At 42.2% G+C, this 16,407-nt stretch overlaps 1 protein-coding gene across 5 annotated transcripts in view; it reads left to right on the top strand.

The window, feature by feature from the left end:
• Positions 1-16,407, top strand: part of IPCEF1 (interaction protein for cytohesin exchange factors 1) — an 88,174-nt gene that overhangs the window by 30,638 nt on the left and 41,129 nt on the right. For 2 of the 5 annotated variants that reach the window (XM_069787056.1, XM_069787057.1), the window contains exons 2-4: positions 8,002-8,052; positions 14,079-14,115; positions 14,784-14,953. In XM_069787056.1, the coding sequence (XP_069643157.1) occupies positions 8,029-8,052; positions 14,079-14,115; positions 14,784-14,953 (231 nt within the window). In that variant the 5' untranslated portion in view covers positions 8,002-8,028. Of the gene's footprint in view, positions 1-3,180; positions 3,422-8,001; positions 8,053-13,418; positions 13,492-14,078; positions 14,116-14,165; positions 14,310-14,783; positions 14,954-16,407 lie in introns of those variants that run through there. The other 3 variants (XM_069787058.1, XM_069787055.1, XM_009928804.2) reach the window with 3 other exon arrangements.

Genomic DNA, 16,407 nt, shown 5'->3' with positions numbered 1-16,407 from the left:
AGAGAGAATATCTCTCCTTAGAAGAAAAAGGAGACAGGCAGACACAGACTTCACTTTTTTATAAAGTGTTGGGAGAGCCATAACATGGCAGAATTTAAAGGAAAATCTTTGGTGAGATACAGCTTATGATATCAAAACCCCCCAGATCTTCTGAGAAAACCTGGAAATTGTTCCTGTGAAAGAACAAGTTCAGTTTTTAGTTTTATGTGAATAGTTTCACTATATTACCTTCTCCTTTAGAAAAGCGCTCACTGCTTTTCTTTCACATTTTACTACAGTGAGGGCAACCCCACAGAAAATGAGTGAGGAAAAGTGTTCATTTCTGTAAGATTCAAGATACAAGTGTCAGATGTAGTCAGATCTGCATTTGCAGGAGTAGCAAATAGTCACGTTTAATGATTTATTTCTGTGTACAGATGTTCTGGCAAAGGCTATAGTGTTTAAGAAGCAAGAATCATAGTAAATCCTGAATGCCTGGAGGTGATGATGGCTGCAGAGATGTATTGCAGCAATCTTTTGCAACCAGTAATAGTTTTTTTTCTGAGTTTTATTTCAGCTCTTAGGGCCAACCAGCTTGTTATGCTAACCACCTTGGACAAGACCTCCCTTTTCACACTGGTGGGAAGCTATCTTCTAGCAGTTATTTCTTACTATGCTCTTTTTGTGTTGTGAAGCAGGCTTTCTTCTTTTGCTCATTGCAAACATAAGTCTAAGTAAAGATGGCTGGTAGCAATTTGAACAGACAATGAGAATTAATGTGATTAAAAGAAAACCAATTCTACTGCTGAAATAATCTAGAAGCAGGGAAGCCGCTGATGATTAAACTGGATTCCCAGGGCAAAGTATTTCTAAGAGCACCTTCTCATCATATCTTTGAGCTTTTATCCTAGAGGTGATTTGTTTGCCTCTCAGCAGTCCATATCTGGTCTAACTCAGATGTACTGAGAACAGCACTGGGCTCCCAGTGGCCTGCCCAGCTTGCCAGCCTGCCTGTCCTGGACCTTGGAGAAACTCCACATTATACACTAGCATGTGGACCTGGGTGTTGAACTGAGGAATGGGTGCTGGTTAAATTTCTCTGGAGAAGCTCTGATGTGAGCAGTCCAGTTTTCTCCATTCTGTTGTTCCTGGGGAAATGCCTTTCACACACGGGGAAAAGAAGACCACATGCAAATCTCTGTGGCTGACCAGACTACATTGTAGTGTGGGAGCGGTTCCACCCTCCTCTGGTGCAACCTGCCAGGGCAGTTTGCCATCGCTATACCTCGCCCCACTGAGATTGCTCTATTGCAGAGGTGACATCTGAGTACAGTGCGTGTACTTTGTGCACTGTGAAGGGTGGAAGGAAGATAAACTCTTCGATGCTCCTGATCTTTTAATGAAGAATCAAACAGGACTCTCAAGACTTCTGTTTCTTGTTAATTTTGTGAACGTGGAGTGGCAGTCTTTGGTGGAAGAAGCAGCAAGTGTCCCAGCTACTTCTTTCTTCATCCTCACAATCATCAGCATAATGATCTTGCTTTACTTTTCAAAATCTGTTCTCTTGATATTTCTCTGGAAGTGTGAACGCTGGCCTTTTGTATAGTGCTGTTGATGTAATGAATGTTGCCTGAGTGGAAGAAAGGAGAAGAGGATTCACATCTAACCTTCAGAGAGTGCAAATAGTAGCAATTTTTCGTGGCCTTTTGTTCTCAAATGCAGGAGCCAAATGTGTGCTCCTGTTATCCTGATGTATTACATTGCAGTTGTGGCAGTTGTAATGGGACTGAATTTCCTTGTTACATCTCTCGTCAGGGTGGCAGCTTGGGAAATATTGCTCAGGTAACTTTGGTTTTTTTGACATAGGAGAAAACTCCTTCCACAGTGCTCTGGAGAGCAACTGTAAACGTAGGAAGGACTTGTCGGTTCCTGCTCTAGCCTTGGCTTTGCTGCCTTAAATCAAATTATCACTGTCCATGGGATGCCTCTGGCAATGTGTGGGTGGGGGCTGAGCCCCTCCGGGCAGCCTGGCAGCACTGTGGGGCTGCAGGGAGGCCATTCTCTGCCTGGGGGACTCCTGCCTCCAAGGTGGGTTTTCATCCCAATGGCCACTGGAGGGGAAATACTAAAACTTCTCCAAAAGGAAAATGCCACTGTGCTGTGCTGGGCAAATGGCCCCTAAAGTCAGTTTGTTCTTGAAATGGTGTGGAGCAGAGCTGGAAGCCGGAGTGTGCCAGGCAGCCTCCCCATGTCAGCTCTATCTGGCAGAAATTTTTTTTATTAGTCTTATTTTAGGAAATGTGGTTAATTTTCATGACAATACCTTTTCTTTTTCTTTTTTTCCTCTGAACTCATCCAGCAAATTCACAAAATGTTTTGCAGTGGCTTATTGCTGTGATTAATTTTTTCAATTTTTACTTTCCCTTGGATGCATAAAACCTTCTGCACTGCCTTGACAGCAAATGTTTGTCAGAACTGCCTTCCAGTGAGGATGTCTCAGGTTCCTGTCACTGCGATGATCCACGTTTATGGTTATTGCAGCAGTTTTGTGCCTTTGTGCTGAGGGGAAACATCCTCCTCGTTCTCTCTTTAGGTGCTGGGTGTTGCAGTGTTCCCTCAACACTGTGTTTGCTGAAAGGCTGATCTAAAAAAATAGAGGAGGGAATGATGCTCCCTCCCCCCTCATCTGTATCTTTTTGCAAGGGACTTACTTCAAGAGAAACCCCTTAGATTGTTGTCTCAGGAAGGGCTACAGACTTTCGGGCTTTTTTTCCTGCCTCCTCTCTGTGTTTCATCTTCTGGACTAGCAAAGAACTGTGCATCTTTGGAAGAGAGCAGAACACCAGGGAAGTGCTTCTTTAGACCTGGAGCGTTTCCTTACCCTTAACAGCACTAACTCTTCATCCATTTCTGCAGCCAGCTTAACTTTGCCTGCTTTTATTGCCTGCCACAGCAAAAGAGCCAGCTAGGAGGCAGCAGTAATTGAAGTATTGCACTTAATGTTTCTGCAAACTCTTTCTTGGCCTTCAAACATAACAGCATTAGGAATCAGATCAACGCTATAAGGAATCTGCATGCAAACTCACATTTGGGGCAGACACACTTCACTAAGCATGCCATTTTGATTTCTCGTTTTTGTCTGTGAGGCCCCAGACGCAGCTGGAGCATCTCTCTTCTGTTGAACCTCTTCTTTCTTTCCAGCCCCTCTCCTCCCAAAGGCGGTGAGCGTGGGCTCCTGCAACTGCTTGCTCAGAGCTGTCAACGCCTGTAACCTGCTGCTCTTGGGCTTCCTGGCTGGACTGACAGGACCTGGCCGTGATCCAAGCAGGGCGATGTCTCCAGTCCCTTTCTGTCTCCAGGATGGGAGCAATGAACCTTGTTCCAGTTTTTCCTGGCCCTCTCACAAATGGAGTCAGAAGTTGTCTTTTTTAATTGCTTGCAGGTGAGGGGATTGAATAATTTCAAATGCAATTGAAAATAAGTTTATAACCAACGGTATTATAATGTGACAAATGCTGTTTCCTGCTGCTAGGCCTGTGATAAGAACACTTTTGGCTTTTCAAAGGGTAATTTTTATTTAACAAGCTTAAATTTATCCATCGTGGCCAAAGCTGAAGGTATACGCTGACAATTATGAGTTATGATTATACTTCAATGGACTGGTTGTTTCCAATGCTAATGGTGAATCTGTAGTTTCATCTGCAGTTGGAAACACAAAGTCACGGGGACCAAGGTGGGTGGGACACGACTTAACCAGGGTGGGATGGTCCATGAACTTTCATGAAAAGTGCCTTTATATCTGTTTGTCATTGCCCCGTGGCAAAGCACCAGCTTAATATCCAACTTTCCTGGTGACCCAGTAAATGAGAGAAAATCTGCAGATCAAGAAACTCCTTGTACAAGTAAGATAGTCAATGTAGATAGCTGATTAACCAGTTAAGTAACTGTCTAGATCTGATTAATTATTAGTTAATGGTAAGGTTCTGGCAGATTAAATGGATCTCTAGTAACCCAAAGGACAATTATGAGTTTACAATCACTGTGATTATTTTTCCCCTGCATTGTTCCAAGAACCCCAGTTAGAGGTAATGTAATAATTTAGGACTATTATGTAAGGCTGTCCCCTTGCCACAGGACAGTGCTTCAAGCGCTGCTATAATTTGAGGCAATGCTATTCCTAATGCCTGGTAAGTGAGGTATGTGATTAAGTAATCATTGATTTTTTGGGGGGAAATTTTTGTAGCACTGTCACTAGTTTCATATTGCCTGTCAATTCATTGCTCGTTGAAGTGCAGGTTGTTGCAGGCAGCCAAATAAACAGAAAGCAAGCAGAGAGGTTAAAGTTGGTGACCAGTGTGAGAAATGTAAACAGAAGGAAGGCAAAAAGCTTATTTTCCAGGTTGTCTTACACCCTGACTTTGTGCTTGGTAAAGTAGAATTTTATTTTTTTTTAATTTTTTTTTCCAGTTGTCTGTGTCAGTGCCATCTGAACAGGAACTGAGCAACGCACATTTTGGGTGCTTCTGCAACACAAATAGTTTGAGTCATGTTACATATCTCAAATATTTTGCTCAGAAGCAGGAAGGCATATGCCCACTCTGGATGTCATCTGAGGGATGCCTGGAAGGCATGTCTGGCAGGCTTATACCAATATCATTGCAGATCAGCATCCTCACTGTAGCTTGTAACTGGTAGGAGCATCAGGCCTTGTGGATTTTGACTTCCACAAGAGGAATATTACTAATGAATTAAGATTGCTTTCTGCAATTAGAATCATTGGAACCTCAGAGGTTTTTTCCCCTTTTCCCCACACTTAACATTGCCTTTGATCTTTAACAGAGACATTTCTATTTATTTCAGAAGAGATGATGCAGTCAAATGGAAACGATTGCAAGATATTTCTGATAAGTCACTTGCTGTGTTTCCACATTTGTTGCATCAGCTATTGCTTATGTACCTACTTGTTTGTTACTCTTCTTGAAAGAGCCGGAGTGATGTGGGGCTAATAAAGCTATGCAAACTGATATTTATAGTTTAGTTGTTGAATCGAAATAAAAAAACCTCAAAAACTTGAATTAGAAATCTTTTAGCTGAAACCACTTTTGACATATTTTATTCAATTCAGACTGAAATTAAATGAGTTGTTTCAGGCACCCCTAAGAAAAGCCAAAGAAATATAGGTATGGTTTACAAACTGATAATGTAAATCCATCCCCTTTGCTTTTAACCAGTATATCATTATGTTTTATCCTCCAGGAAGTGAGAGTTTCAAGTTTGTTTTCTCCTTTAAAAAGCCATTTGAAGTGGGAGAGGTTTCACTGTGCCTTGTTTTATTTCTCTCTTTGGTTTGTTCCACTTTGCCATTTCAGTGGATTGAACATCCATCGCAGCAGACTGCAATGGTGGTGCACATTTTCCACGTGGGTACCTTAATCTGTAGGCTGGAGGGTTTCCCTCTCCAGATCTTACCTCATTGCAAATGGAGAGGCTTAGGAAGAGGGCTGGAGTCCCACATCCTCACCTTGGTGCTTAGGACACACATTTGGGGGTGAGACCCCTCTTCAAATTCCATGTCCACCGAAATGAGGACAAGGATACACACATGACTGTCTCTAGTCTGTAATACAGTGCCCTGACTGGTATGAAATGAGGTGGTTTGGGCCAAGTCTTCTCCTGCCGCAGCTGTTCCAGTTAGGAATCGGGACACCCTCCTGGTGGTATGAACCCAAGTGTTTCCTACTAACCTCTCGCTGGCTTGCCAAGCTCCTGAGCTCAAGTGTAGTTTTTGTGAGATGAGAAGCTCTTCTGCCAGCAAAACCACCAGCCCTGGGCATGCTCCTGGTCTGCCATGATGTGACCATCTACCATCACACAGAGGGCACGTGAGGGGCACAGCTCAGCCAGGGATGCTAACTGCAGTATCTGGGATGGGAAAACTGGAGGGTGGAGGGGTTATAGATCCCAGTGACAGCCCCTGCAGATTCATGCTGGACCATCCAGTAAGGTGGGTATAGACTAGCTCTACTTGAGTGGCCATATTTATCCAGCTGCTTCTCTTAATTTGCCTGTCTGTTTAGAAAGGATAGATGGTTTTCCCAAAATGCACCTTCAGAAAATTGAAAGAAAACATTTATTTTACTGTAGTACAGTGATAAACAGGTTATGCCCTTCTGAAATGTTGGTTTTGCAACAGTTGAGTACACTTGAGCGGACATAAAAATCCTAATGCTATTTCACAGTGTAACTAATCTTAATCAGGTTGGGTTTACTTAGGAGAAATAAACTCAGGTTATGTGGATGAGAGTTATTTTTGCAGTGAATATGTGATTTTTTTTTTTTTAATATACCTTTCTTTACACAGGGAATAATAAATTATACTCTTAACTAGAATGAAACAGAAGTCAGTGCTGCTTTTGAATGTTGGACGCTGGCTCAAAAATTGCTTATCCAGTGTCTGGAAACTAAACAAAAGTTTGAGTTCAAGTCACTGAGAAGGTTCTGCTGAAATCCATTTCAACTCCTTTGGCACAAAGCATACAGGCGGAAACATTTCCTTGCCAGTTAACTAAGACTTCTCTTGCTCCTGGTACCATGGCTGATTCAAATCTGTACAGTTTGTATAATTACACCCCACCCTCCCCAAACCCAAAGCACACATGAAATGAAGAAATGACAGGCAAAAGGCCACATGTCACAATAATTATTGTAATTTGGTCTGTTATTCCCTTGCTTTCTGGCTCAGTATTTGAGGCTCGATGTTAATTTGCTTGTATAACTAAAGGTGTTTCCTCTGCTTGTTTATACTAACTATAATTTCTAAACATCCTTAAAATTATTTGCTACAACATCTCTCCTCATCATGATATTACTTCAATTTGAGCCGCTTATAGAAAGTGTTTCTTTCTATTTTTGAAGAGAAACAGTTGGGAGCCAGAAAAATATGTATTTGTTTGCCTTTCTATTTTTGGTTTGAAATTGCTGGAAGCCAGTAGGTGGGTTTTTATTTTCTGTTTTAAGAATTTATTTTCAAACTAAAATAAATATTATGTATAAGGATTGGCACATATCTTAAATTACTGGTTTTAGTAACAGGAAAAAGTTCTTGTTAGAAATTCTTCTGAAGTGTGGCTCTATTTCTGGAAATCCTTTCTTGCTCACTTCAACAATCTTGTATCCTCTCCCATTTCACTGAATGATTCTTTCATACGCAGAGGGGTGAGCTTTATAGGAACTTTGCTGGCACTAAAAAGTTGGTATGTTTTCTTTTATCTTGTACACTGCATTGAATCCTTCATCATCCAACCAAAGGAAAATCATGTAGGGAGTTGGCTATTTGTTGTGTATACCAAATGAAATCACCTGAACTGTGACCTAAATGGATAACTGCTAACTTTGTGTATCTTTGGAAAATAAACCCTAGCACCTGCTGTTGGACTGCACAGATTTTGCTCTCTGAAAGGAAAAACTGCAATTCATTATAGAATGGGTGGTCCAGTATGAAATCCCATCCTGCTTGGGAGAGTGGGCAGATTAGTGAACTAGAATTCCCAGAAAACACTGGGAGTAGCTCAGCCGAACTTAAATCAAAATCTTATAGATTTCTTTCGAACTAAAAACCAAAACAAACAAAAACCGCTGCCCCCCCCAGTTTTACTTATTTATTCTCTTTTCATTTGCTAGCACTGCCCCCCCCAACTCTAAACCAACCAACCAAAAAGCAACCCCCCCCCAACCACATCCATAAGTTTTATTCTGTTTATTTCATAGAAAAGCTTGGATAGCTTTGAAATAGTGTTCCTTAGCACTGGATGATTTATAAGTCAGTAAAATCAGGTTGCTTAACACAGCATTATTTTTGGAAAAGGTCTTTTTTTGAGGGGGTGGCTGGAGTGGGAAGGGTAAAGTTGGCAGGTCAAAGTGTATAAAACATATTTTTTTTTTTTTTTTTTACTCTACTATCAAGACCTGTTATATGAAAACATAATACAGAACTTAAGTAAACAAAACTTTCTCTTTTTACAGCCTTCCCACTAAGCTTTGAAACCATTCATGGAAGCTGACAGCAATGCTTTCGTAAGTATAACTGATGTTATGCCAGAGTTACTCGTCAGCTGAAGAGGTCGCATGTTGGGGTTGTGCCCTTGTAATCACAGAAGACTGTGGACAACATCAATATCTAAACAAAATGCTGCTTATGGGCCAGCTGAGTGGCGAGGTTGCCATAGGTTGCCCCAGTTCTGCTCCAAGGGTGAAATGAAGTCTATTATATGGGCCTGATGCCACTTCCAAGTTCTATGCCTCAAAGAATGAGAAAGCAGTAACTTAGGACACATGAGCTTAGCAAAGGATTTTCTTAGCCACCCATCTGTCTAACTCTTGATAAGCTTAAGGAAAAATACCTCTCTGTAGAAGATGAACTATTGATCATAGCTGTCTTTGGTGTTTTCTAAGGCTCTTGCATTGTGAGTTGAACTTCATGAGGCATGAAGTCTGATCTTCAGTATTAGCCCAATGCCCCTGCTTTTGCTTGTAGAACAATCTTTTTCTTTCCCTTGAAATAGGCTCACACACCTCTTTCGCCACAATTTTTTTCTCCTGGGGAGTTTGCAGGCTGCATGCCCCTCAGTCTCAAGGCAGAAGGATCCCCTGGGGCGATCCCCAACTGCCCTGGCAGCTCCCCAAGGGGATGCTGCCCACTTGAGTTTGTTCCTAGCAATGACTGCTCAAGGCCATGCATTTGGAAGGGAAGCTGGAAACATGTAGCCTCCATAATATATATTTGCAAATCCTTGCTGTCAGGCAAAGACAAGGTAAGGGGAGACACAAGGGTGTAGGCCTGAGGAAGCTCTAGCAGCTTCTAATGAGCATGATCAGCTGCCCTTGACCCAGGGTGCCTGGAGCATTTGATGCAGCTCCCTCTGGTTAGGGAAGGTCAAGCACCCTTTAACTGATGCTTGGAAGGGACCTAAGAGCCAGGCCCAGAGCACAGCCCACAGACGCAGCAGTTTGTGCAGCAGGGTGTGAAGGAGGAGTGAAGTAAGGGGGCTTTGGCTGAAATAGTGCTGCTGTAACAGTCTTAGGCATGGTGGTAACAGAGCAGTTTCCCCAGTAGATGTGGGAGCAGCTGTCCCTGCTAGGGCAGAGCCTTCGGCACAGACTGAGCTTCAGATGGCGGATGCAGCCATCCAAGTCCCCGTTGCAGGAAGGTCCTGGGACCTCTCCCAGAGGCCAGGAGAGATGGCCCTCTGCGCTGCAGGAGGTGTGCCCTCTTGGAGGACCTGTGCTGCCAACTGGAGGAGATATGGGAGGAAGTAAGCAGGCTGCGCAGCATCAGGGAAGATGAAAGGGACATAGATAGGGTCTTCTCTGAGACACAACAGCTTGAAAAGCCTCAGTCCCCACCTGCAATGGAGAGGCAGGCACTGCTTACCCCCACTATCAAAGTGAGCAAAACCTCTGGAGAAGAGGAAGGATGGATGACTTCTAGTACCAAGAGGAAGGCTCCTGCCCAACCTAAGAACTTGCAGCTGCAAAATAGGTTGACTGTCCTCAAAACTGAAAAGGAGCCAGATGTGCCTGCTAGCAAAGGACCCAGTTCACCTAGCTGTAAACCATGTAAAGCTACCAGGAAGAAATGGTGAATCATTGCAATGGGTGAGTCCCTGCTCTGGGGGGACAGAGGCACCCATCTGTAGACCCAACCAACCATCTGCAGAGGTTTGCTGCCTAGCAGGGGCCAGTATCTAGGATGTTGTGGAGGGACTGCCAAAGCTTGTCCGGCCTTCTGACTTCTATCTCCTACTGTTACTCCACGTGAGCACAAATAATACTGCCAGGGGAAACCAGTATATGCTGGGGGCTGCCGAGCTGGAAAGCAGCTTTGAGGAAAAGGACCTGGGAGTCTTGGTGGATATCAAGTTGAACATGAGCCAGCAGCATGCCCTTGCTGCAAAGAAGGCAAATGGTATCCTTGGCTGCATTAGACAAAATATGGCCAGCAGGTCAAGGAAGGGGATCCTTCCCCTTTATTCAGTGCTGGTGAAGCCACACCTGGAGCATAGTGTCCAGTTCTGGGCTGCCCAGTACAAGAGAGACATGAACATACTGGAGAGAATCCAATGAAGGGCCACAAGGATGATTAAGGGACTGGAGCATCTAATATATGAGGAATGGCTGAGTGAGCTGGGACTGTTTTGCTTGGAGAACAGGCTCGCAGGGATCTTACTAATGCATGTAAATACCTGAAGGGAGGATGCAAAGATGATGGAGCCATGCTCTTTTCAGTGGTGCCCAGTGACAGGACCAGAGGCAATGGGCACAAACTGAAACACAGGACGAACACTCTGAACACTCAGAAACACTCTGAACATCAGGAAACACTTTTTTATTGTGAGGGTGACCAAGCACTGGCACAGGCTGCCCAGAGAGGCTGTGAAGTCTCCATCGTTGGAGATATTCAAGAGCTGTCTGGACATGGTGCTAGAAAACCAGCTGTAGGTGTCCTTCCTTGAGTTTGGGGGTTGAACTGGATGACTTCCAGAAGTCCCTTCCAAGCTCAACCATACTGTGATTCTCTGGAAAAATAGGATCTCTAAACTGACAGAGGTCTCTTGCTGAAGTTGTCACTTCTCTTTTACGTTTTTGCTCATTGGTGGAGCATGCCTGGCACAGAAGCGGCTATGAACAGTGCTCAGTTGTACGGCTCCCTTTGCAAGTGGCTCCTGGGTTTATTTGCCACATGGAGGAGTAATGCATAGCAAGCTTGAAGCCTGCATTGTCCTGCAGGATCCCTATCCCATCCTGTTCAGACCTCAGGTCTCAGTAAACCGATGAGTAAACCAAAACCTACCCTGTGTTCTCAGCCTTGCACAAAAATGACAACCCTCCTAAAGTTGCAAATAACTGTAACATTTTGCATTTATTTCAGAGTTTACTGAGGATTATTGCTCTCAGATTTTCCCTGATAACAACAAGAGCTAGAAATAGATCTGATTTTTTTTGGTTTGTTTTTCAGTTGAACCTGTGGTAATGAAATAAATCATTCGCCATCAGGAAATAGAGCTTTATAGAGAAACATCCACCATTGTCAGAAACATAGTAAAATCATGACCATTCCAGACTGTTCTAGTGACCATGTCTGATAGTTACAGTACATTCCCACCTGAAACTGCTGTTACACCCCTGGTCAGTACCATTGGTTTTACTGGTAGTAACTCTGCCTTCTGCAGTTTTCGCTTCGTTCTGCACTGGTGTTAATGTCTCCTATTAGGAGTGAAACTTAATCAATTTTCACCCAGGCTCACTGAAATGAGATTGTTGACTCTCATAAGCCAGTTTTCAAAAGAGGAAACTTTAATTTATTTCTTGAGGAAAGGTTTGCCACTGGAGACTTGCGAATATGTTGTAATCTTGTGGAAAACTGAATCCAAATCCTGCTCGTGAGGCATTTTATGAATTTTTGTGGTAGATTCATTTAAATACAGGTTTTCTATTGGTTTTAGACTAAAACAGTTTTACTGAAAACTGTTTGTTTATTTCATAAAGTATCTGTCTGACTCCAAATACTGGTGCTTTGGAGAAAGAGGTTGCTTTTGTGTATTCATATATCAACAAAATTTGGGAAGACAATTTTGTGAATAACTCTAGATTTCATTGCTGCCGTCTGGGATTAGAGGTTTCTCCTGCACAGAGCAAACCAGATATTTTTTATAAGATGATGCTGGGCTTCTAAACAGCACTAAAAACATTTAAAAGTTGATGAATTCCAAGTTTAGGATTAATTTGTTAAAAATTTACTTCAGCTTTCAGGAATACTGGGAAAGAAAACCAGAAATGCATCTTAATTCATGAAATCTCACCCAGCAATGATTTTGTTACAGATTAATCACTGATTTTTTTTCCAGGCAAACTAAACGTAGTGCTGACTGGAGAAACAGTCCTTCCTTTCCCCATTAATTTCCAAACTCCTCTCACAAAATATGAAGAGATGGGGCTTTATCACCCCTGTCAACTTGCAGCAGGATACCATCATTGCTGCTGAATAATAAATGTACATTTGTAAATTCTTTTTGCTACCCCGAGCTCTTACTAGGTAATCAGTTTTTTCCTAAGTCTGTATATAAAGTGGGCTCTAATGGATGATTTACGTAATATGGATATTAACCCTTTCTTGACAGAAAAGCCATAGACCATGTTATTTTGCTTTAGATCTTCAGTAAGGTTAGTGGAAAGATCTACTCTTCCTCTGTTGTTTACAGAGAGCCACATCCTGTCTCAGTATTGCTTGTCTTGTTGTAGAACTTTATGTTGGTTAAAGATGAAATGACCCCACTGTAGTATCATGGCAAAGATGTGATGTTGCCCCACGACATAGTTTTTGTGCAAGGAGAGCTGATTGATACTTGTTTTTCTTAATACCACTTTGGGTAGCTCTAAAGGAAAGTAATTAGTGTGACTGAGTGACCCATTGATACACTGAGGCCATATATTATTTCCACATGTCCTAAATAGGGCATTACTTTCCTTGGAATGAAGACACGAAGGGTGGCCTGTATAGGATGGGGAAATAGTGGAGCCTCCAATAGAGCCAATGTGTTTTCTCATTGCTTTTCTTTGTCTGTTGTCATGGAGAATAGTCTGAGAGAGAGGCAGGCAGTGGTGGAATTAGAAAAAAAAAAAAAGGGAAAAAAGAAAAAAAAGAATATGTGATGATTAAGCAGGAGTCTGGGATTATTCATTCCTGGTAAAGCCTCCCACAAGCGTATTGTTCAGGTCATCTCAAATCAGCACCAGATAAGCACACGACTGTGATATGCAGTTCTGCACTCTGATACATGCTGCAAAGATCACTGGTTAGAGAAAGTTCTAGCTCTCGTAAATAGTGGTGGCAGTGGTCTCTTCTCTTGCTGTTTCCAGATGGTGTAGCTTTACTCACCTTTAATTCGCCTGTGAGAAGAGCCATCAAATCCTTCAAGAATAATATGAAATGGGATTTTGTTTTCCTGAAAAGCCAGCTGGCTAGGCAGAGGGGCTGCATTAGGGATGTTCATAGCGTAGCTCTGCAGTGGATCAGGTAGCTACCAGCTTTGCATAGCAACGTTGTGGCTGAGCACATTAAATCATACGTCACCTTATCCAGCATTTGTCATCCAGAGGCTTCAAAACCTTCCTAAAAATAGAAAAAAGTGAATGCTTTTGTTCCCATGTTAGAGATGGAAAAGTTGAGGCAAAGAGAAGGCAAGTGCTTTGTCCACAATCGTACAACTAACCAGCCTGTGTGGGGAGAATTTATTTACTCCAAAAGCCAGACCTTACATTTCTAATGACCTCTTTTTTGGTCCTTGGCCTTCTGTTTTAGTTTCATTTTCTATGCGTTTATGTGGGATAAAATATATAGACTGCAAGTGAGTAAGTATAATTCAATTGTGTTATTTCTGCAGTGACTAAAACTCTCATATATGGCATGGCAAACTTCTGGCATATTTAGGTTTTACCATTTGAATAATCTGCCAGGTTTGTGTGATTTTTTTTTTTTTTAATTTTATTTTTTTTTTTAAGAAATATTATGAAACTCTTACCCAGAGGGGAATACGTTCTCTGCACTAAATAAAGAGGAGTGGAAAATCCAATTTTTTTCTTTTTCAGGATTTCTTAGAATAAGCTAAAGGACTCTCAGACACCTGGCATGTATTTTTAATCTCCCCACGTTTGTAAATATCCTTCATGGAATGTAAAGAAGCATTAAAATATTGGAGTTCTAACTTCTATTTTTTTAACTTCTGAACACAGAATACAATTCAGGCAAACACGTAGCAAAGTAGAAGCTGCCTGTGGGTGTGAAACAGGAAGCACTAGTAGATAGACACATTAATAGAGTTAGGTTTGCTCTTGCTCAACTAGATATACATCAATTTTAATTAACACATTTTATGCTTCAGTTACTAATGTCCCTTCAGCAGTGAGTGGGTTATGTTTCCATCCTGCATATACCACCAGCATCACCACCACGTCCTTCTCTAGCTTCCCCCTCCCCTTTCTACACAAATGTTGCAACACAATCTGAAATTTCCTCTTTTCTTTCCTTCCTGCATTTCTTACAGGTTCCTTTGCGTCAGAAGACAAAAAAGAAAAGTCAAGGTAATGAGAGATTCTTTTTTCTTTTCTCTTCTGGGTTCCTCTTTTGTTATTTTCTTAGTATGTCTTATTCTTGGGAGGCTGAGGATTTTATACTGCTACTCAGCTGGAGGAAGGCTGCTTTTTAACTCCACTGATTCTTGCACCGATTCTGAGAAAAATGACAACGGGCTGCTCCTTTGGACTAAATCCTTGTGGTATGTTAATTGAATCAAAGCTGGAAATCAGCAAGGTAGAATCAGCTGCCTGCACATACACAAACACCAGCGGTTTTCAAGTACTTGGCGTAATAGTTTTCTCTAGCTGACTTAAATAGATGTATTCTTTTCAGTGCAGCTGTGTGAAGGGAAATATATGCATGCCTCTCTTAAAAGGATCAAAGGATATGTTTTTAATTTACAAAAACATATGTATGGTTATATTAGCATTAATTAGTGTCTGCATTACCTATAGCTTACTGTTTTGTTTCTGCATATCAGAATGCCTTTCAAATGAATGTGTGTTACTATCACAGCCGTTATAAAACTGACCGACTTCTAAGTATATTTTAAGATATGCTTGGGTGACTTGCTGAGATTGCTAAGTAAGGTTGATGTCTTTTAATTGGCAGCAACATCTTTTCTGGTAATGCACTTTTAAACAAGCAGAATGCTGTATTTTTAATGGCACAGGGTTCTTTATAATGAGTCGACGGAGGATATCGTGTAAAGAGCTGGGGCAAGCCGATTGCCAAGGATGGCTCTACAAAAAGAAGGAAAAAGGAGCTTTCATTGGCAACAAATGGAAAAAGTTCTGGTGTGTGCTGAAGGAGTCATCGCTGTATTGGTACAGCAGTCAGCTGGTGAGTACAGCGTCTATGCAGCTCTGGGTGTCAGGCAAACAGTATCAGCTGGGACTGAGAGAAGGGGAGCTGGGGGCACAATTTAAATGTGCCCTGGAGACATACAAGTGACTGGGTTTGTTTCCCAGCCCTAATGTTTCTTGTAATCTGGGAAGTGCCTATGTGAATGGGAAACATGCAGAAAACTATGTATTTTCTAGTTCAGTAACTACTTGTGAAATGTTAACTTGCTGTCTGTTCTGCCCTTTAAAGAGCTGCTCTTCACAGATGCTGGTGGCATTTGAATTTGGGAAAGGTTTTCCTGGGTTGGGCAGTTTGCAGACACTTGCTATCAAGACCAAAACCAGGAATGCTTCTTCACTTCCAATTAGTTTAATTTTCTGAAGTCTCTCTCCTGCTTCCCTCTCCATCCCCTTCCACACTGAGATTAATCTGTTTATTTGTTTGCTTTTTTGTTTGCCCCCCCCCCCCGAGTTTGCACTAGTAGGTTTGCAGGTGTGAGCACTGTGAGTTGGTGATGTTTTTACTCCTGGTCTTGCTGATGTCTCATCCAGAGCATTGTAATTAAAGGTTCTCACGTTCTGCTGATTTTTAACTTCCTGCTCTGATGAGTTGGTGCTAACAGACAAATCTGCAGAAGAACACAGTGTTTTGGATTCAAGGTCCAGCTTTCTGTTCTGAGGATGCGCTTTCCTCAGGACAACCAGTACAGATAGTGTTTCTCTTGCAGCCGATCCAGCCCAAACAGCGTGAGTGGGAAATAGTCTGAGACAAACAACAGCAGGCCCTGAATTCCTGTCATCAACTGAAGAACTAGGCATTAAAAACTGAAAAAGTGGGGTGGGGGGAGAAGACACAGTGAGAAACCCAGAGTAACCCTTTTAATGAAAGGTTACGGCTGCGTGTAAAGAAGCAGTGAGTCCTAGGGAACAGCTCGCTTTACTCCAGGCCGTTTGCTACAGCTCAGCTTGATTGGGCAGAGAGGGTGTCTTGCCTGTCCTAGGAACATTCGGACATAATTATTCCCTTCACTTTGCTCTCGCACTGCTGCCTCTAAGAAAGCTGCTATCACATTCAAGTGATGGACTGACAGAACCCAGAATTGGGGCGTGCAGAGTATTAGGGGATGCTAGCAACAATATAGGCTGAAACTCAAGCAGCTTCAGTGTGCAATTGTGGCCCGGCATCAGGTTTCCTAAATCGCATGGGCTGCTCTGGAAATCAGCATGTCCCAGGCCCAGACAAGAATGAAAGAGTAAAGAAACCCTTATTAACTTTTGGTAATTCTTATAACATTCTAAGAAATTAAATGCAATCTGGATTGTTTGCACTTGTTTATTTCTATTGTAGTAATCCCCATTAAAAGTCTTGCTAACTGTTTCAAGGTACAAATAAAATAGTTTAAACCATTAAAAAAAAAAATCCCCAAACCCTAAACTTTACTTATGGAAAGA

Source organism: Haliaeetus albicilla, chromosome 7, assembly GCF_947461875.1.
Source record: "Haliaeetus albicilla chromosome 7, bHalAlb1.1, whole genome shotgun sequence".
Taxonomy (NCBI): Eukaryota; Metazoa; Chordata; class Aves; order Accipitriformes; family Accipitridae; genus Haliaeetus; species Haliaeetus albicilla.
The sequence above is the reverse complement of the archived record's forward strand: the minus strand, read 5'-3'. Positions and strand labels throughout refer to the sequence as shown.